This window comes from Candida dubliniensis, chromosome 2 (assembly GCF_000026945.1).
Source record: "Candida dubliniensis CD36 chromosome 2, complete sequence".
Lineage (NCBI taxonomy): Eukaryota > Fungi > Ascomycota > Pichiomycetes > Serinales > Debaryomycetaceae > Candida > Candida dubliniensis.
In genome coordinates, this window is record NC_012861.1 from 799,201 (window position 1) to 824,659 (window position 25,459).

Genomic DNA, 25,459 nt, shown 5'->3' on the forward strand with positions numbered 1-25,459 from the left:
TATTTTATGGGATATATTTAAATGCCCAACAACCTCTTTATTTTACATAGTCTGTCTTTTTAGAATCATCTATAATTTCAATTTAAACCTCATTATAGTATATAATTAATACACATTAATTTATATTATTAGTATTACTCAAAGCTAGAAGATAACATTCCTTAAGGTACTTCAGTTAAGAATAATAATCAGTAACCCTCACGGTACCAATAACACAGAAAATATATTTTCTGTTCTATCAAATATTTCTATCAACAACTTTTATAACAGTATCAACTTTTGTTAAAACTTAAATAAACCAAAAACAATATAAACTTTCCAAATTACAAAAAAAAAATTTATTAACTCTTATTAAAATCAAAATGGCTAAAAACACTAGATCTACTACTTCTTCCAACGCTGAAGCTGTTGAAGCTACCGACGCTACTACTTCCGTCAATGTTCCTTCATAATCTGAAAACGAAACCTCCCATCGTTTGTCTACTCTTGAAAACGGATTATCAACTCTCGGACATCGTTTCTCTTCTATGGAAAATGGTTTTACTGACATGAAGAGTCAATTAGCTCAAATTATTACCAATTTCCAAACTTTTGCTCAAGACCAAAATAAGGAAATGGAATATATTAAAACTGAAGCTGCTAAAGGTATTAATGAATTGCACGAGAGAGAGAACCAAACTCAGGATCGTGAATTACACCTCGAAGACGTTGAGGCGAAGCTCGAACTGAGAGAAGCTAAGCTTGAACAGAAAACAGCTTTCCACGAACAGCAAGAAGCTCAAAACTTTAAGGAAGTTGATGATGAATTATTGTGGTTGAAGGATTATATTGAGAAGACTGAAGCCACTACAGCTTGTTTAGAAGCTCAGTTAGAGAATTCTGTTCCAAAAGGTGCTATTGACAACAGAGACTCTATTGACTTCAAACTTAAACGCTTCTTACCTGATGCGGATTTTAGTGATGGTGATCCTGCGGGAGCAGTTACCAAACAACCCTTTGTTTCAGACGATTTAATCATCTCAGGATCCAATGATGAAGAAGCATTGACAAAGTTTACGGCTTTGCAATCGCACTTTCGCGGTAATCTTTTAGAAAAGAGAATCTGGTTTTTCGCAGCCAGACCTTATATTCGGGATAATTTGGCCCATTCTTATCATGCTCTTTCCCCAGCTCAACAAAATTGGAAAGGTTTAGCTACATTGATAGTTAACGCTCAAGACTGTGAACGAGTTAATGGTAACAAAACCTTGGAAAAGAACAGATTAACCCCGCAACCTGGTGAATCTGTAGTTCTGTTTATTCAAAAGGCTCAGAACTTTAGCCAAGCTACTATTTCCTACCGCAACAGTTTTATCAATGATAAAATTAATTTGATTTTTATCCTTAACAAAAATTTTGCTTATCTTGTTGCCCATGCTAAATTGGATTTGATTAACACTGCCGACGAATTTTATTCAACTGCTATTACTAGGTTTACAGGTTTGAATTTCCCCACTACTACTGCAGTAAATGCTATTGAGTACGACACGGAAGAAACTCCTTTTGCTGACGAATTCATTCAAGACGAAGAGTCAGATGATGATGAATATGAGTTAGCATACATTCGTCGTTTCAATAACTATCAGAGTAAACCTAAGTACAAATCTAATTATCAATCCAATAACTATCAAAACTCCAATTATCCGAGATCCAATTATCAACAACCAAACTATCAAAGATTTAATAATTATCATTCTTCCAATCCGTTTTACCAGTCCAATAACACCTCACAATACCAACCTCGCAATAATTATTATAATAACTCAAAGGATAATAAATTTAATCAGACAAAAAAATTCAATCCACACAGACATGACAACAACAGACAACAACATAGAAGAGAAACGATTTCCGAGAGTTGATAATTCGTTTTCAAGAGTAGACAAACGATGAGAGGTTTCGTTTTCAGATTGTGAAGGAACATTGACGGAAGTAGTGGCGTCGGTAGCTTCAACAGCTTCAGCGTTGGAAGAAGTAGTAGATCTAGTGTTTTTAGCCATTTTGATTTTAATAAGAGTTAATAATTTTTTTTTTTGTAATTTGGAAAGTTTATATTGTTTTTGGTTTATTTAAGTTTTAACAAAAGTTGATACTGTTATAAAAGTTGTTGATAGAAATATTTGATAGAACAGAAAATATATTTTCTGTGTTATTGGTACCGTGAGGGTTACTGATTATTATTCTTAACTGAAGTACCTTAAGGAATGTTATCTTCTAGCTTTGAGTAATACTAATAATATAAATTAATGTGTATTAATTATATAAAATTTTTTATTTCTTCTTTATGTAACCATCACGTGTCCAACAATTTATATTAATGTCTTTTTTTTTTTATTGTTTCGACATAATCAATGGATTTAAAAATTGTTCAGCTAACAACTCAATTGCATCTGGTCTCATTTCAAAATTAATCTCAAATGTTTTCTTTAAAAATTCTTTTGCTTCATTAGTACACCATTCAGGGATTTGCGGGGTAATATGATTACCAATCTTAAATAAAGCTTGCATTTGACTCAACTCTGGAAATGGATGTCTACCAGTAAACATTTCCACAATCAAACATCCCACTGACCAAATATCAGCTTTCTTGGTATATGTAGTCTGCTTGACCACTTCGGGTGCCATCCAGAATACTGATCCTTGTAAAGATGCTCTTTTTCCTGTCTTTTTGAAATCTTCATCTTCTTCATCGATAGCACTAACTTTTTTACTAATACCAAAATCACCAATTTTGACTGTACCTTTGATATCAATCAATATGTTAGCTCCTTTAATATCTCGATGAATAATATCTTCACCATGCAAATAACTCAATCCAATCAATACTTGTCGGATGAAATTTCTTATCAACGGCTCTTCAAATGGCCCGTACGAGTTTAACATAGATTGAACTGAACCTCCAGGGACATATTCCAAAAATATATTTAAAAAATTCTCATCTGTTGTAGATCCAAAATATCGAACTATATTCTCATGATTCAATTCCTTTAGTAACATCATTTCTCGTTGTTGCTCTTGCATTGATTTTTGCATATTTTCCGTATTATTATTTCCATTCTCATTGACTAACGGTATTTGCTTTACCGCCATCAACTCACCTGTAAACGGATTCATTCCTAAGTACACCGTACCAAAACTACCAGAACCAATTCTAGCTCCTTTTAACCAATTTTCAGGTGGACCATTCTCTCCAGAACTAGAACTCAAACCAGCAAAATCGGAAGTACCAAATTCTCCATATTCTTCACCATCTTCGCCTTCTGAATCAGAAGGGTTCAATAATTCAATTGTGGAATGACGGTCATGTGCAGGATTATCATTATAATTCGGAGATATAGAAATTCTATGCAATGCAGTGCCTCCACTTAATGATTTTGACGATATTATTGACCTGGAATCATGATTATTTAATGGTTGTGTTGATTGATGTGAAAATGACGTTGAAGGTTTATTAAATACAGAGAATGTATCGTTTGAATTCACAACTTCGTCAATAGCAGTAATGCTATTCACCATCACATCCCCAATAGTCCTTTGTGCTCTTCTTAATCCACCACTACCACCTCCACTGGTATTGAAAATTCCACTTTGTTGTTCACCAGAAGAAATCGACATAGTACGATTAGAAGGAAATCCAGTTGAGTTACTCAAAATAGACTGTCTCTTATTAAGAGAATACACACTAGAAGAAAATGCCCCTGCTGGCAAATTAAATCTTCGAGATAATCTAACACTATGTCTAACTGAGTTTCTAACTGTTTGTTCCAAATCTTTTTGTCTTGTGTCAGGGAAATATTCTGCTAAATTCGATGAAATCAATTCACTAGGAGGTCTTTGTCCAAAGAAATTCCTCAAGGTTGATCTATGTGCTTGAACATCTTTGGTATGAAGTTGATTGACTTCCTCTTGCAATTCGGCTTTAGATCCAGAAACTTGCTTTTTATATTTGGACATGATTTTTTTCGATGTTTCAATGGCTGCTGGTGTAGGGGGTTCGTTTTTCGGCACCAACATTATACGATATTTCTCTAACCGTTCTGGTGAATAACAGATTGTAACTAATTCAACGTCATATAGTAAAGTAATGGTAGGTTCAGTTTTGCCATACAACACATTCTCTACACCGTGCGGGACTGAATGGACATAAGTGTCAAATTGGACTTCATCGGGTTTGAACCCTAATTTCTTCAAAACTCTTCTTTTAATTGCTTGTGCATTAAAACAACCAGTGACATTCACACGTTTGGTTGATCCGTCTTGCAAAATAAACGTAATATTCTTACTGGCATCTTTACTGGAAGTGCCACTACCGACAACGTTTCCAGTGTTACTATTGTTGGTATTACCGTTTATGTTGTTAGTGCTGGAGTTCATACTACTAATGGGCAAATTATTACTGGAATTGTTTTGACTTAGTTGAGTTAATGTCCCCTCGTTACTGTTGGATACATCTAACAAGCTATTATTATTGTTATTCAAATTTGTCAAAGAACCATTTGTTCGAGTGTTTAAGTTTAATAATTGATATATCTCATCAACACTTATTAGTTCCTTTAAATTATCTGCCTTTAAGTTAGATATTGCAATTTCTAATCTTAACCGGTCTCCTAATTTCGTAATACCCAATTCCTTTAATGAACCTGTATCTAATTCTGGTAGCAAATCCATGGTAATCCCATTTTCAATAAATTTGGAATAGTGATGTTGGCAGTTTGCCTTCACTAGCCAATGTTTTAATTCCTTTGCATCATTTCGATCTATTCGAGCTATGTTTTCTGTAGAATCATTAATTTCTGTCATGTTTGTTTGCTATATTTAAGAACCACACAAACACACGCTGACAGACAGACACACACACACTGACGTATTAGGGTTTCTATCTTATCTCTAAACTTAATTGCATTCAAATCTTATGAAAGAATAGAAACAAGGGAATCAAGTGAACGTTGGCTTTTGTTATTTTTGCATGAATTTGAGTAGACGGGATTTGAGAGAAAGAGCCCATACCACCACAGAATTTTTTTTTTTTTTTCTTTGTCTCTCTTTTCTCTAATATCTATTGTTTTTTTTTTTTGTACAACACTAAAATTTGTTTGTGTGGTATTGTCCAGCTAAGTTTCGGAATTGAATGTTGATTGACAATCTATCATTTCCTAAACTAGACTACTCTAGCCGATCTTAACATCAAGCAAAAAAATACTATAAGATATTAATTGATTTATAATGACTAAAACTACCTAATAATAATATTGATCCTGCTACCAATTAACCACTTCACCGTTTGTCACCAATACCTGTTCATCAATAACATTACCAGGATTGTCCTCACTGCGTTTCCAAGTTTTGATCTCACCTTTACTGGTATCTAGTTCATAAACTCTCATTCTTCTAATGTATCCGTTATATCCACCATATCCACCTAACCCTGCTCCTCCACCATAACATAACCACATTTTGTTATCTGCTGATGACAGAGATTGTTGGGTATCCTGCAAACAGTAATCATTACAATGGTCATGTCCAACACTAGCTACACTTACACCAATCTCCCTCAACACTTGTCTACCTCCTGAATTATAACGTGGAGCAGTAACACCTTCACGGTTTTCTCCAATAAAAGGTTGATTCAAGTTTCTGAATTCTGGTAATGGAATGTGAAAGAATGCCATTGCCAACGGAATCTTGTTGCTCTTTCTGTATTTTTCCACACTATCTTGGATTGATTCTGCTTCTTGTTTTAGATAAATCAACTGATTCTCTTTGATCCAATCATAACCTGGTGTGATTTTGGGCGTCTTGGAATAAGCATGGGAATCAACAAAATATAACGACAATGCTGTACTTTTGGATGACTTCCCCTGCACGGTTACCACATAGTTACCAAATCCGTCAATTGAGTCGGGACCCATGGCTGCAACTGAGTACGGCATATCAGTATAGATACCCATAATCTCCTCTCTTTTCAATGACCCTTCATCATCATGGTTTCCAACTGTGATTGCAAATGGAATTTTCCGTTCCACAAAAGGATTTAATGCCTTAAATGCAGAGGATTCCAGATCTGGTGAAGCATCACCAAATATCTGATCCCCAGTCAAAACAACCATATCGGGTTTTTCCAAATCCAACACTTTATTAATAAATTCCAAAGTTCTTGAATCGGCTTTGCAACCTTTTGCTGATGATGGAGGTTGGGGATCCAAACATTTACCATATCCAGTTGAAAAATGCAAATCTGCGATTTGAAGGATTTTAAATTTATCCTCTGAGTTCATTGCCAATGTTGTTTCAAACTCTTTTTTGTAATCAATTTTTGGTCCTCTTCTAAATGTGATGTATGCAGGCAAGTTTGATGGGTTGGAAACTCCGGTAATTGGAATTTTGATTAAATTCCAATTTGGTCTAGGATCAACTGCTTCGTATCCAAACAATAAATCTATCGCTGATACTGTATTCTTGCTGTTATGTGGACCATATTTCAACCAGATACCATTAGACTTGTATCTCCATCCACTTTTTAGAACTGCATCCATTTTAGGAACATAAAGCACTCTATTCAAATCATTTCTATTTGTAACAATCTCCCGTTTATCTTTCTTGTCGTCTCCTTTAGGTGATTCAGGTTTAATGTTTTCTTCAAATTCCTTGGGATGGTCGTTGTCGTTCTGTTCTGAAGATTGCTTTAATTGGTCTGCTTCTTTTCCCTTCTCTTTCGCATCTTCTTGTGCTGCTTCCTTTCTTTCATCATCTTGTTCTTTCTTACTCTCTTCTTCTTTTCGGTTCTCTTCTGCACTTTCGATATCCTTGTTGCCATCAGACTCCAATTCTGCTTGTATTTTATCATCTACTGGAGCAGCATTCACTCTATTGTCGTTATTTTGTTCCATAAAACTTGCATGGGTATCATCATCATATACTTGTACATTATGGAAAGTTTGTATAATGTATTTTGGTAATTTCAATTTTTCGTTTCCCTTTATTTTAACATCATTAACTGGATCGGCAACTGCAATATCTATAATGACTTCGTCAACAACATTTTCTTTATTCTTCTTTCCCGCTGACAAGTACTTTTCAAACTCATCATGTTTTATTTTTTTATAATTTAAATATTGTCTTTTACTCCATGAAGATCCTAGACATATGTCTTTTTTTAATCGATACCATTGTGCTTTGTCACCCAATAATCCTTTGCTGACATCAGGTAGTCCGCATCTTTTATTATTGAAACCTAACTTGAAGCAATTGTTAAATGATATATCCACAATAAACAGATCCGAAGGTGGTTGGAAAAATAATGGTGCCGCAGTACCAAATATATCAAACGGAATATATTTATTGATCTCAATAATCTGATGTTTGTTTGCAAGTAATAACAAAAAGAGAGAGACCGCTAAGAAAAATGCCAAATAAATTAGCAGTCGTAATAGTCTTTTAGGTAGTAACATGAATGCTCAATTTGTAATAGTGGCTTTGAATATGTACTTGAATACTAATAAGAAATTAAAAAGAAGGATTCTTGTTGGTAACAGAAAAGAATATTATTGAACATTTTCAATTCTTTTTTTTTTTTTTTTTTTTTTTTTTCTTTCTGTTTTCAATTTTAATTCCCACACAATGAAGCTTTCTTACATTGATTTATAATGACACAAATGCGACAAGACGTTTTCTCCTCCTCCAACCCAAAATATAACAATTACTCCTATGTATCTTCATAAACCTATTTAAAGCAATTGACAAAAACAAACAACTTCACTGGAATCTAGATTCAATGGCCAAAAAAAGAGTAATTCTGTTTATTCGCTTTTTTTAACTCTTTCAGCCTCTAATTTGGCTTCTCTTTCTTTAGCCTCTGGTTCAATATCAGGAAATGAATTTGGATCAATCTTTGGTTTATTGGTGTCGGGTTTTAAAATCTGTTGACTAAATTCTTTTAAATCTTCTTTTTGTTTTTGTTCGGGTTCAACATCGGGGAATTTGTTAGCACCAATATTTGCATGGTGATCAGCAGGGTGAACGACGGCGTGAGGTTTGTTAATTCTTGATATAGGAACCATTTTATCCCCTAATTTAACATATAATTCCCCATCGATTTTCTCACCAGTTTCAAAACTATCTTCTTTCTTACCATCTGCAGACATGAATGAATATTTGTATATTAAAAGTAAACCAATGAATAATAAACAATTGAATAAGAATCTATTCATTAAATCCTTAAAAAAAAAAAAAAATTGGTAGAAGGGGTATCTATAAGGAACTAAAAAAATTGAATGGCAAAAACTAAAACCATGCAGACTAGGTAATACAAATCTCACTCTTATTTATATATTGTTGCTGTGTTACACACACACACACACACACACACACAAACTTTAAGTATTTGTTTATCTTGCTTTTTCGGTATCATGCGGAGAGAGAATATCGATTTTCTCGAACAAATAATCACGTGTTTTGCAGACAACTGCTCCTATACTCAGATTTGAGCTCGCAAGAAGCCAAGAGCAAATTTTACTGTAAAACTCATAAACTGCTAGACTGTTTGAGTATATATTCGACGACGACGACGACTGAAAGAATATGAAACCTATATTAATTGTTTATAAGGGACTCGCTACTTTCCCAGACAGAACATCATTAACTACTTTGCTTGAAGCTATTCCACCAGTACTCGTATTCTTTCCAACTTCTGGTATCAAGGTGGTCAGCAAATTCATGGCATAAATTGTCACAAACATAACAATAATATGTAGTCCCAAACAATAAGCTAAAAATAACATACGTGTTGTTCTGGTGGTCAAAACTGCTCTTGTTATCGATATGAATAATCTTTCCAACGGAGATAATCTAGAATTTATTCTTTCCTGCTCCCTCATTCTAAACTGTTCAATTGGATGCAATTTTAACTCATAGCTTTGTTGATATGGATTACTCTCTAAATCAGTATTTGGTTTTGGGTTCAAGAATTTTCTTCCCGTTGATGTAGTAGTTATATTTCTTGTACCTGGTGTTTGGAATGATGCCAAATATCTTGTTCTTTCGTACAACTCTTCATTATCTTTTTTCAATGAATTGTTCTGTCTCTTTAATTCATTCACTAGGTTGAATTGTTTTCTGAGTTCTTCCTCTAACTCATTATTTTTTTCTCTGAATCTATCTCTTTGCTTGGTTATTATTGGTAAAATTGATGGTGAGTCTTCTGCGACAATCCCCAATCCACTACCAAAACTATTATTGCCTGGGTGACCGGAAATAATGCTTCCACTTCTACCATTTGGTCTGGTCATTCTGGACATACCTGAAATTAAACTTGCATTATCATTGAACCTGTTGCTGCTAGCAACATCTTGAAGATTGGCCAAGTCATTTTCTAACTTTTCATTCAACTCTTTAAGTCTGTTAACCTCCGCTAAGGATGATTCCACTTGTGCTTCTAGGCTGACAATTTTTGAATTCAAATCATCATGCTGGGCTCTATGATCTGCCAATTGTTGTGTAAGTGATTTGTTTCTTTCTATAAGTATCGAGTCCACTTTAGCATTTGCATTTCCAGTTTCATCGTCCTCATCTCCATGTCCAAACTCAATTTGTCTGAGTAATTGCAACTCGCCTTTAATCTCTTCATAGTCAGATGCTTTGTCCAATTGAAGTTTTAAATTCTTAATTTCAAGTTCCATACTCGAGATATCGCGATTCAATGAATCTGTCTTCAACGCATGTTCTTTATCAGAATCTTGCAACTTTTTTCGAGTTTGGTTTAAATTGGCTACTAAAAGAACATTTTCACCTTCCAACTCAGACACCCTTTTGGAATAATCCTCTTTGATCAGTTTAATTTCAATATCATTTTGTGACTTTGATAATTCACGCCTCAAGTCTTCATTTCTTTTCTCCAATTCAAATACTCTTTTCTTCGATGCCTCTGCATCTCTGGTTACAATTTCCAACTCTGCTAATGTAGAAGCTGAAACACCATCTCTTCCAGTTTGTTTGTTTTGGTTATCTAACTTCAACTCAGTTACCTCATTGGAAGTTCGTAATTCTTCAATTTGTCTTTGTGCTATCTTGATTTGATCTTTCAAATGGTTTTCCTTTTCCAACCAATTAGATTCTTTTTCATCTATTATTGACTTGAATTCATCTTCTTTAGCATTTAATTTCAAACTCAATAATTCTGCTGCCTTTTGTTCATTCTGCAATAATCTTTGTTTCAAGTTGTCATAATCGGCACGTTTTGCCAACTCATCAGTCAACCTATCGACTTCTTTTCTCAACGATAAGGTTTCTTTTGATTCAATTACTGAGTCTAAAGACATTTCGAGTAATGGACGTGGATCAGGTGCTTCGGCCAAGCTTCTATAAATTCCAAAGAAATAACTCTCAACCATTTTGTTCTTAGTGGTCAAATTATCAATTTCATTTTGATACAACTTCAATAACGATTTGAATTGATTCAATTTCTCAGAATCTTCCAACTTTTTGAATTCTTTTGTTTTTGAGGCTAAGTTCTTTCTGCTTAACAAAGAAGCCTTTTGATCCTCTTTCAACTCTATTCCTTGTTCATCTAATTTCTTTTGCAATGATGGCAAGTCAATTTCTATCCAAGTCTGCAATGCATTACCAAATACATGGGAGGACGTATCTCCTCCCTCCATTTTCTTTGATTTCGCCTCTGTGTTTGACATGGAAAATGTGGATGTGTGAAAACGTTATATGTGTGTATAATAAATGGAATAAAAGAAGTAGTTGTGTTTTTCTAGATTTTTTTTTTGCTCAAGAATAATAAGATAATTAAATGTGTATATATATAGAGTGTGTTGTGTGTACAGTGTTGTTGTTGTTGTTGTTATTCTTGTTGCTTATGGACGCGAATTATCGAACAACTCATACGATACAACTCATTGTTTCTGATTCACTTGTTTACCAGCAATACAAGTAAACTCCATTGTCACTAGAAATATAAACAGATATAGCACAGAAGATTCACAAAACTCATCTACATTTTCGTTTTTCTTGTTTACTTTTTTGACTTTATGTGAATTAATTTATACGTAATAATATAAACACTAATAAACAGGGGATGGTTGGTTTAAATGAAAGTTTCGTAAGCGACTGGAGCCAAAGTTTGAGGAACGTTACCTTCGGTAGAGATGATTCTTGAACCTCTTGGCTTGGCAGCTTGTCTCTTCAAGTAAACGGTTTCACCGTTAGCTTTAGCTTCTCTCTTTTTAGCAGCGTTAGATTTAACTCTGTTCAAGAATTCTTGACGACAAGCAGAGTGTTTAACGTGTTCAACTCTCAAGTTAACTCTCTTTTCAATGTATCTGTTTCCAACAACTTTGTTAATGATAACACCAACGGAGGATTTGGTAACGTTGTAAACAATACCAGTCTTACCGTGGTAGTATTTGTGTGGCATACCTTTTTGGATAGAACCATTGGCTTTGATATCAACAATGTCACCAACTTTGTAAACCTTCAAGTAAGTAGACAATGGAATAGTACCATGTTTTTTGAAGTCACGTTGGAAAGCGTAACGAGTACCTGATCTGTAACCACGACTATAATAATATTAATGTTAGTATAACCATCTAGATATGTACAATGTGACTGAATAAAAAAATAGACAGTGATGTTCCTTTCTTATAGTTGATGCTCTTTCTGATTAATTAAATTTTCTTATTTCATTGTGGAGCAGGTTGATTGAAAACTTGGTTGAATATTCTCTGATGAAGTATTTCTTTTCAATGTAAAAGTTTAAGCTGAGTTCATAATCTCTCCAGTTTGCATAATCTCCAATCTCTTGTCTTTTTGAACACATTCTATCGTTTAATGTCACATTCCCATTATATATCTTATTCCATTTATCACATACGATTTACCCATTTTTGATGTATATGTTGGTGAACTATTATCAAGAAAGGATTGTTAAAAACGAAAATTTGAAAAAATTTAATTTTGTTTAGTGCGAGAGAGTGTCTCCAGTATTGGAACAGTAAATTCGCACTGTGTTAATGGCTCTCATACAATTTTTTTTTTTTTCGCTGTGTCTGTATTACTGGGAGGTGTGCAAAAAAGGAGAAAAAATAAACTATATGGTTGTGTATATAACTTAGGGCTATAGCCCTAAACCCAAATTGTAAACTTTTTTTTATTGTTTGCAACCACCGCTTATACCAGACATAAAGTGAGCAGCAGCACATTGAAAGACATACGTTTATTGGTTGTTAACGTAGAATGTCTTAACCAGCGAAATACAGAAGTCCCTGGTAAACTCTACATTGTTGCAATATTATTATTGGAAAGTTTTAAACCAATTTGTTGATATTAAAAGAAAAGTTTTATTTATGTGTATATAAATTACAGGTTGTTTTTGAATGCTAATGCATTTATTCTTCTTCTTCTTCAGCACCTTCTTCACCACCTTTACCTTGGTTCTTTCTCTTAACTCTACCGGCTCTACCACCACCGTATGGAGAGTTATGGGCAAAGTCAATGTGTTTTTGAGAGTCCAATCTGACAGTGAATGATGGAATGTTGACAATTTGTTTACCAACAGCAATGTGTCTTTGGGTGATCAAAACTCTGGCGTGGTGGATAGATCTAGCTAAACCTAATTTGAAAACTTGGGTTTGTAATCTTCTTTCCAAGAAATCTTCTGGTTTCAAAGCCAAGACATAATCCAATTTCATTTTGTCTTCAGACAAGACACCAATTCTGACTAATCTTCTAATCAAAGCATTACCTTCGAATAATCTTTTTGGGTCTTTTTCATCTCTGGTTAACAAATCACGAGCAGCTCTTCTGATTTTAGACAATTGGAAACCAATTCTGTAGATTTCTCTCTTGTTTTTTAAACCGTATTCACCGGCCAATTTCAATTCAGCATCTAAACGAGCTGATTCATATGGTCTCTTTGGGACAGAGTAAGTCTTGGAGTAAGTTCTTGGAGCACCTAAAGAAACAAATGTTAGAATGTTATTCACAAAACAAAAAAAAAAAATCGTCAGAGTAAACTACGGGTCCTCTACAACACAATTTCAATTTAGATGCCAATGCAATTAAGAAACTTATTCTTTCATTATAACAGTTTTATCAATAGTCTCATTCTAGTTGTAGGTATATGGACATGCTTGAATGCAAGCTTCCGGTATATACAAACAGATAAAAAAAAGAAACATTATTGAACCCCTGTTTGGGGGAGTTTGCATAATGTTATTTTAATTATTTGTAACTGAAGTGTCGGGAGTTCAGTTACTGAATTAAATGTAAGAAAAGTTTCTTGTTTTTGCAAAAGCATTCTTTGAAAGTGTCAAAGAAAATTGGAGGACCCGAACCTCAACGACCAGGAAGCACTCGAAAGTTCTGAAATCGTTAAAAGTATTTCATTAGTTTAACTTCAACATTAGTATCAATGATGATAGTAAAGCACATACGTGGCATGGTGTCTGATGAATCTGTTGCTTAACAAAAAAAAAAATAAAAAGAAGAAAAAGAGGAGTGTAAAATCTATAACCAATTGAAAATTTTTTTTTTTGCTTTTCTATTCAATAATCTTGAGAAGACAAAAAAAATCAGATTATTCAAGGACGTGCGCACTTGAGAAAAACAAATTTTTCAATTCCTTAGCACCTATATACAGGCAATAACAAAAGTTTCCCTACTGTGGTGCTCATTGATCTCAAATGGTTGAGGTTGTAGGATTTGAGACAACTGACCAATAAATTAGCACAAGCCAATAATGAAATTCATTGGGCTCATATCCGGTGGTAAAGATTCCTTTTTCAATATACATCACTGTATTTCACAAGGTCATGAGTTGGTAGCATTGGGAAATTTGTATCCTGAGAAATCCGATGAGATAGATTCATTTATGTTTCAGACTGTGGGGCATGATGTAATTGACTATTATAGCCAATGTCTCGACGTCCCACTTTATAGACAGCCAATACTTGGAAAGTCAGCAAATCAACATTTGGAATATCTGGTGACAGAAAATGATGAAATTGAAGACTTATATAAACTACTATCTAAGATAGTGGATGCTCATCCTGATGCGGAAGGAGTAAGCTGCGGGGCAATTCTATCTCATTATCAAAGAACACGAGTTGAAAATGTTTGTGACAGGTTGGGCTTGACTTCATTGACTTACTTATGGCAAAGGAACCAATACGACTTAATGAAAGAAATGTGTGAAAGTGGGTTAGATGCAAGGATTATTAAGGTTGCAGCAATTGGACTTACAAAGAATCATTTAGGCAAGAGTATATCTGAATTATTCCCGACTTTGATCAAATTAAATCAAATGTACGAGGTTCATATTTGTGGCGAAGGTGGGGAGTTTGAAACAATTGTATTAGATTGTCCGTTTTTCAAAAAGAAGAAACTTGTTATCACCCAGCAAGATATAGTCGAACATAGTAGTGATGTATTTTACTTGAGGATAAAAGTTGAATTGGCCGATAAAGATGACACATTTGAATTCAAACCACTCGAAAGTTTGCCTTTATTGGAAGAAGAATTTGAAGATATTGCAAATTCATGTCCAAAGGCTGATATAGGTTTGGCTGGATTACTGATTGATAGCAAAAGAATTGTACCAAAGATGGAATTTACATCTACGATGAGTACACTTTATATCTCCAACTTGACATCATTGAAATCAACTATTGAGGATCAAACAGAAGATATATTTCAACAATTGGATAAGCTTCTTGGTGAACACAATTTGACAGTTAATGATATACAGCATATAACATTATTATTATCAGACATGTCTAACTTTGCAAAAGTTAATAAGCTTTATGGGGCTGTGTTTAAGGATATATATCTACCACCATCCAGAATTTGTATTGAAACAGATGTCGAGTCAATTCAATTATCCTGTATTGTTCTCAAACAAATACAACCAAAAACAGGAATTCATATTCGTTCAAGATCGTATTGGGGTCCACAAAACATAGGCCCATACTCACAGAGCATTGTCAATACTCAGCCATCTTATAAGACTGCAACGTTATCGGGACAAATACCTTTAATCCCTGCAACAATGAATATATCAGATAAGTCAATAGTATTTGACTCAGCATTATCATTACAGCATTTAGTGCGAGTAAAGAATTTGGTTAATGTGAAACAGTTTGCTCTGATTGTATGTTTTATTTCGGATGAATCATATGTCCCAATTGTCAGATCGTGCTGGGATGATTTGGAGAATAAAGGTAATTTAGTGATTGTTACTGTTCGAGGATTACCTCGTGGAGCTAAAGTGGAATGGGGAGGTTTAAGCCTTGAAAATATTACTGACCTATATGATGACTATTGTAGTGATTCCGAAAGTGAAGCCTGTGATGTTCAGGTTTCTCAATTCGAAAAATTTGATGAATCTTGCATTGTTCAAGTGGGAAAGAAAGGTGATTTTTCAGTGATTACATTATTCACATCAGATTCAGATGTGGTAAAGAGCTTGTCTACATTTAAAGGTTATCGACAACTCATTTGTCATCCCAAGGATTATATTGATTCCAGGGGTGATTACTTACCGGTGAAAACTGTTTTTGACCACAAAGGGAAGAATCATAAATATGCAGTGATTTTGAAAATAGAGACAGATAGAATCAGTTAATAAATAAAGCAAATAATCGTATAATAATGTATTCATCAGTGCATTGCTATTATACAACATCTTTAAATGTGTATCTACCTTGTCTATTTCTTGATAACATCAAATCGTTAACATTGTTTATTTGGTTATTTTGCGATATCGCTTCCATCGTTCTTTGGTCCTGAATATATCAAATTAGGTGGTATGCTTATACCTTTCTGACGACATGCTTCAATCAATTTAATGTTCTCATCTCTCAAATAATCAATATAGTCGGCACTTTTGGTTAATATATTTAATTCCGACCGATTTTCCAGCTCATTTAGATTAGGAGTTAACGATACTATTTTATCGAATTCTGCACGGATATTCTCCCTCCTTTTCTGTTCTGAAGCAATATGATGGGCCTAAATATGACAATTGTTAGTAACAAAACAAAGCAAAACATATCATAGAGACAAAACTAATCAGCTTGGCCGTGTACATACTTTCTTTTGCTCATCTGATAAAACAGATGACTTTGTCTTTTTCCTACCTTGCTTGCCAGATCCTGTTTCATTTGAAGTTGTATTTTGTTCAGGTATTGTTGTTGTATCTGGTGAACTGCTATGAGATGACATGGTTAATGTAATTCTTCGACTATTGGTAGTAGTTACTTGGACTGCTATTTCAACTCAATTACACAAAGTATTTAGTCAAAGTTTTGAATTTAGACAATACAAGGGCTCTCTAGATTCAAAGTCTGTATGTTCAAGAGTCAAAACTCACATGCGATTTCTCAGTGCTACATTTTTTTTCTTGTCCTTGATAATCGTTTTCGTGGGGCAAGAAAGATCAAAAAAAAAAAAAACATTCGTGCATTAACCAAAACGTTTTTTTCAAATGTTGAAACATAATACTGTCATTTTGCAACTTCTGTTTAAATAAACAAGTATAAGACTTGTGTTTTATTAGTTACTCTGTGGAGGAAACATATTTCTCATAGTTATATAGTAATATTTGGAGCTATGAAAATAATTGTTAAATAAAAGTGATTTTATTTCGAATTTGGTGGCAAAACAAGTAGCAAAAAATGTAATTAATAAAGAAACCTGAACCAAGACTCTCACCTTTTCTTTTTCACAAAACACAAACAAAGCAAAGAAGTAATACAGATTGTCTAGAATAGATAAAACTTAGATTGCAACTAAAAGATGATAACGGACCATTCTAAGCATTGAATGGACAAATTTCAATATTACATAACTCAGGAATTGGTGTATAAGAAAACTTGTGAGTTACTCTTTTACCAAGACAAACATGAGTTCTTTCTAAAGCACGATGTAGGAATTCAAAGGGCTCTATTTATTGTGTATCAAAATCAAGCAGAGGTTTTTTTAACAAGAAAGCCTGCGTGGCGAAATGGTTATCGCTTTTGACTTCTAATCAAAGGATTCCGGGTTCGAATCCCGGCGTGGGTTTCTGTTGCAGCTTTAGCTCATCTGGGAGAGCGTCAGACTGAAGAATTTCAAAAACCTGAAATCTGGAGGTACTGTGTTCGAGCCACAGAAGCTGCAATTTTTTTTTTTGCCAATTTAAGTACTGGTATTTTATTAATAAAAGAGAAGATAGGGATACTCTTGAGCCTAAAATGGTGGATATACCCACCGCCAAAGATCAAAACTGGACAACTGTAAAAAAGAGTATTGCCAAGCGAACTGCAACAATGTCGCGTGTTAGGTTGTTTCTATTTTTACACGTCTATTGTTTGCGACATTACTTGAAACTCAATCACAACTGAAAAAAACCCAAAAGAAAACAACATTTTCGTTTCGATTTGATTTGATTTGATTTGATTTAATCCAAAACACACCAACACAAGCAAATCAACAACTCTAGATATTGTTTGGATTTCATTTCACTTTAACAACAAAGCATCAATTTTTTGTTGATTAGAATTATATTTAGATTGCATTTCTTTCTTTCTTTTCTTTTCTTTTTTTTTTTTGTTTGGGGTTTGTCGAGTACAAGTATTCCACGTCATTATTTAAATCATTACTGCTTACCACGTCATAATGCTGTTGCCACAAGGTTATACATTCAGAAAACTAAAACTTACTGATTATGATAATCAATATTTAGAAACTTTAAAAGTTTTGACCACAGTCGGTGAAATTTCCAAAGAGGACTTTACTGAATTGTATAATCATTGGTCATCCTTGCCTTCTATTTATCATCCTCATGTAATCACTAATGCTTCAGGTATAGTGGTGGCTACTGGAATGTTGTTTGTGGAGAAAAAATTGATACATGAATGTGGTAAAGTTAGTCATATTGAAGATATTTCAGTTGCTAAATCTGAACAAGGTAAAAAATTGGGATATTATTTAGTCACTTCATTGACCAAAGTTGCTCAAGAAAATGATTGTTACAAAGTCATCTTAGACTGTTCTCCTGAGAATGTTGGCTTTTATGAAAAATGTGGTTATAAAGATGGTGGCGTTGAAATGGTATGTAGATTCTAGGACAATAACAGTTTTTGTCCAATAATAATACCCGATTTGAGAGGGAGGAAATAGAAACGTCATACATACATAGATAGATACATATATATTAAAATGAATTTGAAATAGATTAAAATAATAGATAAATCAATTAATTTATATACTTTCCAAAGCCTAAAAAAAAAAGAAAGAAAAGGAAACCGGTTAGTATTTGAATAAAATATAAAATCATCATTTAAAATGAATTCAACATACCTCGATAGAAACAATTGAGTTACCCCTAATGACCTAAAACGAATGATTTATGTTAGTACTATTTTCAATTCAATAAAAAACTCATAGGTACGACATACCGTTGCTCCAATGTTCATTTTTTCACCTTTAGAATCAACCTCCAATGCATCTGTTAATGTGATATTTAAAAATATGTCATATCCTCTTAATATACCTATAATTTTCCTTGATCCATTTAGCTGTATTGATAACTTTTTATCCATATACTATTTTTATCAACAAGTTAGTACATATGCAAAAAAAAATCGCTTAATAACATCCAAACTAGTGACATACACTTTTCAATTCTGGTTCCGATACCATTTCCAACTGTGTGAATATAGGATGTAATGATGATTATGATAATGGAGAAAAGAAGTTTGTTTTTTTTGTTCTATCATCGCAGAAAATCAAATGAACCAAAAAAAACATGAAGGTGTTTTCATTTTTTCTTTTGGCGTTTGTTTTGATTTTGTAAACCTTTCTTCAAGCAAAACCATGTCAAGTTCACCAGGTAATTCCAATTCTGAATTTGAAACACTTTCGGATGTGTTACAGACATCATCCCCAAGTAATCAAACATCAAGACAAGTGCAAGCTGCAGGAACAGCGGCGGCATTGAATTTAGCTGAAGCCAAAATTGTCACTCATGAAGATAACTTGATACAATTGCAATCACTCAAAATACAACTTTCTGAAAAACGAGACGAATTGATTAAATCTCGGACACTGTCCAATAATGAATTGAATGATTTACGTGTGAGACATCATCAACTAACTCAAGAATTATCCAAGACGAGAAAAGAAACCAACATCAATAATCTCCTCGATTCAAATACCAAGCAATACATTAAGAACTTGGAAGTTAAAAACCTACAAAATGACGATTATATCTTGAATAATCTAAATGTGCTACCTTCAACGGATTGGGACTTACGATTGTCATATATCAAAAGGTTTGTGCCTTATTTGGAAGTTGATAAAATTAAAACTTTCAATGAATGTGATACTGAAGGTGGCAACACCATGTTAAGGATTATTGAGTTCCAACTAATTCTACCATTAATATTTCAAACTAATTTCAAGTTATCAGTTGATTGTGAAAATGATAGCTTAAAGGGTATTGAAATCGATGACTTATTTAAAATATCAATGTTATCAAATTCATTTTATCAAGTGGTTATTAAAAATTATATACCCAATAAGAAAATCAGTACGTTAATGTTTGGATTAAATTCCTTTTCTAAACTTTTACATAAACGCATGTCAATAATCAATAAACTTGTTAAGCATTTCCAAAACAATTTATACAATCTGGAAAAATATCAAGACTTATTGGATACTTCAGATAATAAAAAATTATTTGCAATATTACAGACGCTTGATCAAATTGAGCTAATATTTCAGAAAAATGATAGACAATTCAAAATTATCTTAAATTGGGAGATTGTACTTGGTGATCCACTCACTGGCACATGTAATTCTCGAATCAAATTATACTTAATTGACATTCTTGATAATACTACCAAAAATCTCAGTCAAGTATTTCAAAATCTACTACTACAACATGACATTGTCACATCATTAACAACAATCATTAAGACTATATTTTGAAAAATATACATGAGCTTTTAGTTATTATTATTATTATTATTATTATGACATATGAACAGTCTCATTATCAAGATCAATCAGTATTTTGCTTGCTTGAGTTAAAGAAGCATTCTTTTTCAATCTTAATATGAACCAGTCATTGACAAAACTAGTTAAATGTAGAATAAAGCTCTGTTTTTCATTGGCCTTGTCATAATCTCTCAGTGGTACATAATCGAAATAAACCTCATTTTCCTCTTCTTCAAATCTACCCGTAGTATTTCCTCCATTAGCAACCACCCCATTCTTATCTGAACCATCCTTTCCTTCAACTCCAGTATAATGTGTAGACAACATTTTATCCAAAATCAATGATTTCCCAAAGTTTTCATATAAATAACTCTCAACACCATGAACCAAATCATATCTAATATCCTCCCATTCAATACCAACTAATCGATTCCCAATAGATTTCTTGTATTTGAAATATCGATATAACCAATTACCCAATATGGTGATTTTCTTGTTGAATGAAGCAGTACTGGCTTTTGAAGAAGTCCGGACTTCTTGAACCATTGGTTTAGATAACTCGACGATTTCACGACGATGTTTAACTGATTCAAGTTCATCGGGTGAATGATTCATAAATTTGGGTGATTGATATCTTGCTGTTAATTCTTTCAATCCTTTTACCGGGAAATGAATACCATCTTCCAAATCAAAATTCAAAATATCTCCACTTTTAATATTACGATTTCGTTTGTCATGAAACGTTATAACATTCTTCGATAATGGGGATGGTGTGCCAGGATTGTTGCGTTTCAATTTCTTCTTCAATGGAACAACAGGTTTTTTCTTTTTATCATCAAATTCTTCTCCTTCGCTTGCGTCATGATCTTCAGCATCTCTTTTCTTTAAATGACCATAGCCATGTGACCTTCTAGAATGCTCCTTATACTGTTCATCATCAGGATTTGCCAAATATTGCATTCTGGCTTTAAACATTTCATCAGCATAATATCTTTCATAATCAGGATCAATATCAAATTTTTTAATTTCTGATTCATCTAACCATTGAATTGGTGGAATGGTATCAGCACCAAATGGATTGCCATGCAAAGCACTTTCAGAAAAATCTGTTTCTAAAAAGGTATATAACAACCAAAGCAACCGTTTAGCTCGATTTGCGGGATGAATCTTAGTGTTGATAAAGAAATCCAATAAATGACTATTTTTTTGATCAGTTAAAAATGGTACTCCATGAACAGCATTACTTAATAAAAACAATAATTGTATAACATTGGTATTAGGTTTTTCGTTTGGGGGATTTTTCATCATATCATCAAGAAAATTCAAATTATTCTCTTCACCTTCACATACTGCTTTCAAAATGGATTTTAATCGTGGAGTATCTTGCAATTGCTTAACAGTACCACCTTCACGACAAGTTTGTAATGAAGGAATAGAATGATATGTTCTTAATGTTGATTTCATTTCCGGGACAAAGTTAATTGTTGTATTCATTCTTCCAACATTGACTAAAATACAAACTTTCGCCACTGCCTTGCCCAATTCATTATCTCTAATTAGTTTTTCTTTCAATACTCGGGACGATTTATTTGATTCTGCTAAAGTACGTATGTACAATTCACCAAATGTAATTTTCGGATTATTGTTGCAATTTACAATGTTTGATTCAGGGAAAGTATTGGTAAAGCAAGCAGTTTCATCATCAAATAATTCTTTCAAAAAATCATATTGTATATCTTTACGCCAAAAAGCTTCACCGTCAGCTCTTTTCAAAGACAATTTAGCATTGGCGATATTATTTTTCTTTTTCTTTTTACTCAGGGAAGATTTATGTGATTTGGAATGTTTTGTTGATGGTGGTGGTGTGGCCACATATTCTTCATCATCTCCTACAACTGATGAATTGACGTCTGTTTCATCATAATCGTCGTCTCCTGTATCATCATTTTGCTCTGGTGGCGAGTTTATTAAACTGGAAATAGAATTCATTTTGTGCAGTGAAGTATGAGTCGATGTAATTGGCGGTATCCCTGCCAGTGAAGGAACTTCATTAGTAGAAGATGAAACAAGGTTAGAAATCGATAGTGCTCCACCACCACCACCACCACCCAGTGTATGAACAGTTGGCTTGTGTTCATCAGGTTGTGGTAACATCAAAGAAGGAATAGTTTGTTCTTGTTCAGCTAATTGATGTTGAGGTTGATTTAAATCAGTGTGTGATGGTTGCATGTTTGGGCTTATTAATTGACTTATCGATGGTGGAGAAGATCCTGTTGCATGTATGTGGGTTGATAATAAAGGTGGTGACGATTGTTGTTGTTGTTGTTGTTGTTGTTGTTGTTGTTGTTGCTGCTGCTGACTAGAAGTGGACGCAGTGTATGTATCATGTATAGGATCATAACTCATTATGATTTATATTACTTTCAAAAATTAGATTATAAATGGACAATCAATTCCACTAGAAGAACAATAATCACAATGTTTGTAAATTTTTTTTGTTTTATCTTTTTAATAGGTTTTTGGAATTATTGGAAATTTTTTTTTTTATTGCGTTGTTGAAACTTGTGATGGGTGGATAGTAGTGGGTGGGTGAGTGGTAGGTGGTGAGTGTTTGTTATTTGTCGTTTGTTGAAAGGGAGGAGGGTGTGCTCGTTTTTCAATTGTTTAATTAATTAAATTAATTTAATTGTTTCACTCTCAATTAATCCTTTATGTGAGTGAGTGTTGTGTTGAATTAACTATTGGTGGTCGATGAAAAATTAGAGAAAAAAAAAAAATGTAGAGAAAAAGCTACCAAATGCGCGTGTTCTATATACAAAGTCCAATGCAAAAGTTAATATATTGTCTATTTAATTATCTATCTATCCATACCAAACAAATAAATTCTCAACTACTTTACCCTGAATAACAACTCTGGCATCTTCTGTTATTCCTATCATCCCTTCTTCATTCGATTCCTCCGGTTGCTCAAATGGTAGCGTCCATAAAATCATACCTTCCTCGATGACAACACCATTGACTCGTTTAATTCTTAAACCAGAATTGATTAATCTGATCCCGTCATCATCGTTGTCATTTTCATCATTGCTATCTTGTAATGCAAGAAGTTGTTCTTCAGTAACAACATTATTGAATGTATCTACTTTACCAGGTACCAATTCTTCCAATACAACGCGTAACCCATTCAAAGTCGGTATCCAAATATCACCCGGTGCCATTAAAGACTCATTGGAGAACCTGGTGTGATAAATTTCTGAAACTTCAGTATATTCACATTGTTTGATATCTCCCCAAAACACTTCATAAACAGTAGTAGTGGAAGTACGAGGACAAATCAAATTGGCAGCACTAGTAAACATGGTAAATTTATTGTAAAATTCTTTTGTCAATTCGATATAACTACCATCTAAATTTGTTTGACTCAAATATCGTGGTTTTTTTAAAGAATTTTCAAATGCATAATCAGCATTAAACAAATAAGGCCATTTATAATAACTTGATTCAAGAAATGAATCAGGTGATTTATGCCATGGATTTAATTGACATGTATCAAATCGACCTGCAAAAGGCAGTTTTTTGGCAATATGTGATACATCTTCTGTAATACCTTCAATATCAACTAATTCTGGTTGAGGTAATGTAATATTTCTTATAAATGCTGAGTTTGGCACTTTGAGTAATTCCTTTTCAGATTTTAAACTATTTTTATGAAAAGGTTTCCCGCCCAATTTTGACGAGATTTCATTTGATGATTGGGTTAAAGAATCACCAATAAGGTCAATTTTTTTATTCAACCATAAAGGATGAGCTTCAGTAGAAAATATCCAATTTTTATTTTGCATTATTGTGGTATTATGCAAGAAAATTTCATCTTTAGTATCAAATAATAAATATAAATATTTTAAAGTTTCACCAACAACAAATGATTCCATTCGATCTTGTCTTTCAGCAGTTCTAACATCTTGTAATCCACTTAATCCACATGGTGCTTGATATCTATCACGTAATAAATTTAATACTCTTTCACCAATTTGTAAATACATTGGATCTTTAGTGGCACGATATAAATAATAAGTAGATTCAATAAATTCTGGTCTTAATGGATACCATTCTAAATCAATGGAATCTTCTGCTTTAAATCGTTTCTTATGACGTTTAGCTTTATTTTTTTGATAATGTTCATGATTATAAATCCATCTTTCAGGAATCAGATCGAAAAAATCCCATATTTTCAAATAAACTACATGAGTCTTGATAGCATCTTGTAATTGTCCAGTTAAAACTTGTAATCCTGACCAAAATGCTCCCAACAGATCAATCCACGGACTGAAAACAACCCCATCATAGATCCCCACATTTGGGAAAATCATGGTCCCTTTACCTCCTTGAGCCAGATGAGTTAATAATGCCCGATATGAACTTTTGAAAACTGTCCACATATAATCATCATTAAATAAAATCGCCAGTTTGGCAGCATATTCATAAAATGAATCAATACTAGCTCCTACCCCTGTAATACTATCTTTCCATTGATTAGCAATAGGGTCAATTGTCATCGGTAATAAATTCAATGCCAGTTTCAGTGACCAAAGTTTCCAAAATGATAATTGAGAATAATATTCAAATTGTCGATCACCAGTAAGTCTTGATAATAAAGTGAATTCTAAAACTGGAGTCATTACTCCCGACGTACATGCATCACGTTGTAATTTGGGGGGAACTTTTTTCAAACCATAAGCTAAATTAATTCTTGGTAATGGAATATTTGTTATTGATGTTTGATAAGAAGGAATCAATCTTAAACCTAAATCATGAGCCATTTCTAATAAAAATCCATTATATTTTTCCGATATTTTATGCAATGGTTGATATTTGTTTGATAAAGTGATGGGTTTATTAGTAATATCAGTTAATAATAAATGACCTGATAATAATCCACCTAAATGACGAATACAAGTTTCAAAAACTTGTACAATAGTATCTTGATTGAAAAAATCTTGTTTATTATCCAGTAGATATTGTAAAATATATTCTAATTCATCCCAACGTTCAAATATAATTAATGTATCTATATTATCTAATACCATCAGTGATATATTTCCTCTAGCATCATTTCTTACGGTATTTTCATAATTATCAAAATCAGGTCCCAATGGTTCACAACTAATGGGAGTTATTTCATCAAATGGGAAAGCATGTTTCATATATGATTGCCATGCATGATCAAACAAAGCTTGTGTTTCATTTTGTAAATATCGTATATGATCTGGTGTGAAAGATGAATTATATGGAGAATATGCATGGATTAGGATTACTTTGAGACTTAGTATTATTACCAAGAATATGTAATTATGAAATACCCCAAACAACATAGCATGGATTATTACAAAATATAAACAAAAAAAAAAAAAAAAATTGAATGACAGGAGTTGAGTTAATG

At 33.2% G+C, this 25,459-nt stretch overlaps 14 protein-coding genes and 2 non-coding genes across 16 annotated transcripts, besides 1 other annotated feature; 6 read left to right on the forward strand and 10 right to left on the reverse strand. All coding sequences in view use genetic code 12, as the record gives it.

Annotated features, from left to right (window-relative positions):
* Nucleotides 1-2,303: part of a mobile genetic element (Gag ORF flanked by inverted LTRs, each LTR followed by PBS, one LTR truncated) that runs on past the window's edge.
* CD36_18435 (gag protein, putative) lies at nucleotides 528-1,901 on the forward strand (the record flags this gene model as incomplete). Its single annotated transcript, XM_002418277.1, has 1 exon — nucleotides 528-1,901. The coding sequence occupies one exon, from the start codon at nucleotides 528-530 to the stop codon at nucleotides 1,899-1,901; it is 1,374 nt and encodes a 457-aa protein (XP_002418322.1).
* Nucleotides 2,304-2,370: 67 nt separating the features above from the next.
* On the reverse strand, nucleotides 2,371-4,839 carry CD36_18440 (serine/threonine-protein kinase, putative; the record flags this gene model as incomplete). The annotated part of the gene is made up of 1 exon (XM_002418278.1): nucleotides 2,371-4,839. The coding sequence occupies one exon, from the start codon at nucleotides 4,837-4,839 to the stop codon at nucleotides 2,371-2,373; it is 2,469 nt and encodes an 822-aa protein (XP_002418323.1).
* A 458-nt stretch (nucleotides 4,840-5,297) lies between these two features.
* Nucleotides 5,298-7,487, reverse strand: CD36_18450 (calcineurin-like phosphoesterase, putative; the record flags this gene model as incomplete). The annotated part of the gene is made up of 1 exon (XM_002418279.1): nucleotides 5,298-7,487. The coding sequence occupies one exon, from the start codon at nucleotides 7,485-7,487 to the stop codon at nucleotides 5,298-5,300; it is 2,190 nt and encodes a 729-aa protein (XP_002418324.1).
* A 348-nt stretch (nucleotides 7,488-7,835) lies between these two features.
* CD36_18460 (conserved hypothetical protein) lies at nucleotides 7,836-8,246 on the reverse strand (the record flags this gene model as incomplete). Its single annotated transcript, XM_002418280.1, has 1 exon — nucleotides 7,836-8,246. The coding sequence occupies one exon, from the start codon at nucleotides 8,244-8,246 to the stop codon at nucleotides 7,836-7,838; it is 411 nt and encodes a 136-aa protein (XP_002418325.1).
* Nucleotides 8,247-8,636: 390 nt separating this feature from the next.
* CD36_18470 (CASP protein, putative) lies at nucleotides 8,637-10,721 on the reverse strand (the record flags this gene model as incomplete). Its single annotated transcript, XM_002418281.1, has 1 exon — nucleotides 8,637-10,721. One exon carries the CDS (start codon nucleotides 10,719-10,721, stop codon nucleotides 8,637-8,639), a length of 2,085 nt encoding a protein of 694 aa, XP_002418326.1.
* Nucleotides 10,722-11,125: 404 nt separating this feature from the next.
* Nucleotides 11,126-11,922, reverse strand: CD36_18480 (60S ribosomal protein L21; the record flags this gene model as incomplete). The annotated part of the gene is made up of 2 exons (XM_002418282.1): nucleotides 11,126-11,597; nucleotides 11,912-11,922. The coding sequence occupies 2 exons, from the start codon at nucleotides 11,920-11,922 to the stop codon at nucleotides 11,126-11,128; spliced, it is 483 nt and encodes a 160-aa protein (XP_002418327.1).
* A 503-nt stretch (nucleotides 11,923-12,425) lies between these two features.
* On the reverse strand, nucleotides 12,426-13,479 carry CD36_18490 (40S ribosomal protein S9; the record flags this gene model as incomplete). The annotated part of the gene is made up of 2 exons (XM_002418283.1): nucleotides 12,426-12,991; nucleotides 13,473-13,479. The coding sequence occupies 2 exons, from the start codon at nucleotides 13,477-13,479 to the stop codon at nucleotides 12,426-12,428; spliced, it is 573 nt and encodes a 190-aa protein (XP_002418328.1).
* Nucleotides 13,480-13,777: 298 nt separating this feature from the next.
* Nucleotides 13,778-15,661, forward strand: CD36_18500 (endoribonuclease, putative; the record flags this gene model as incomplete). Its single annotated transcript, XM_002418284.1, has 1 exon — nucleotides 13,778-15,661. The coding sequence occupies one exon, from the start codon at nucleotides 13,778-13,780 to the stop codon at nucleotides 15,659-15,661; it is 1,884 nt and encodes a 627-aa protein (XP_002418329.1).
* A 125-nt stretch (nucleotides 15,662-15,786) lies between these two features.
* Nucleotides 15,787-16,260, reverse strand: CD36_18505 (basic helix-loop-helix transcription factor; the record flags this gene model as incomplete). The annotated part of the gene is made up of 2 exons (XM_002418285.1): nucleotides 15,787-16,047; nucleotides 16,129-16,260. The coding sequence occupies 2 exons, from the start codon at nucleotides 16,258-16,260 to the stop codon at nucleotides 15,787-15,789; spliced, it is 393 nt and encodes a 130-aa protein (XP_002418330.1).
* A 767-nt stretch (nucleotides 16,261-17,027) lies between these two features.
* tRNA-Arg (TCT) lies at nucleotides 17,028-17,100 on the forward strand. Its single transcript has one exon. It is a non-coding gene; the product is annotated as a tRNA-Arg (tRNA).
* Nucleotides 17,101-17,106: 6 nt separating this feature from the next.
* Nucleotides 17,107-17,196, forward strand: tRNA-Phe (GAA). The gene has a single exon. It is a non-coding gene; the product is annotated as a tRNA-Phe (tRNA).
* Nucleotides 17,197-17,694: 498 nt separating this feature from the next.
* On the forward strand, nucleotides 17,695-18,144 carry CD36_18510 (glucosamine 6-phosphate n-acetyltransferase, putative; the record flags this gene model as incomplete). Its single annotated transcript, XM_002418286.1, has 1 exon — nucleotides 17,695-18,144. One exon carries the CDS (start codon nucleotides 17,695-17,697, stop codon nucleotides 18,142-18,144), a length of 450 nt encoding a protein of 149 aa, XP_002418331.1.
* A 135-nt stretch (nucleotides 18,145-18,279) lies between these two features.
* On the reverse strand, nucleotides 18,280-18,720 carry CD36_18520 (small nuclear ribonucleoprotein G (snRNP-G), putative; the record flags this gene model as incomplete). Its single annotated transcript, XM_002418287.1, has 4 exons — nucleotides 18,280-18,297; nucleotides 18,379-18,411; nucleotides 18,477-18,623; nucleotides 18,694-18,720. The coding sequence occupies 4 exons, from the start codon at nucleotides 18,718-18,720 to the stop codon at nucleotides 18,280-18,282; spliced, it is 225 nt and encodes a 74-aa protein (XP_002418332.1).
* A 90-nt stretch (nucleotides 18,721-18,810) lies between these two features.
* Nucleotides 18,811-20,010, forward strand: CD36_18530 (conserved hypothetical protein; the record flags this gene model as incomplete). Its single annotated transcript, XM_002418288.1, has 1 exon — nucleotides 18,811-20,010. The coding sequence occupies one exon, from the start codon at nucleotides 18,811-18,813 to the stop codon at nucleotides 20,008-20,010; it is 1,200 nt and encodes a 399-aa protein (XP_002418333.1).
* Nucleotides 20,011-20,052: 42 nt separating this feature from the next.
* On the reverse strand, nucleotides 20,053-22,425 carry CD36_18540 (INO eighty subunit, putative; the record flags this gene model as incomplete). Its single annotated transcript, XM_002418289.1, has 1 exon — nucleotides 20,053-22,425. The coding sequence occupies one exon, from the start codon at nucleotides 22,423-22,425 to the stop codon at nucleotides 20,053-20,055; it is 2,373 nt and encodes a 790-aa protein (XP_002418334.1).
* A 455-nt stretch (nucleotides 22,426-22,880) lies between these two features.
* Nucleotides 22,881-25,391, reverse strand: CD36_18550 (glycosyl hydrolase precursor, putative; the record flags this gene model as incomplete). Its single annotated transcript, XM_002418290.1, has 1 exon — nucleotides 22,881-25,391. The coding sequence occupies one exon, from the start codon at nucleotides 25,389-25,391 to the stop codon at nucleotides 22,881-22,883; it is 2,511 nt and encodes an 836-aa protein (XP_002418335.1).
* Nucleotides 25,392-25,459: the final 68 nt, after the last annotated feature.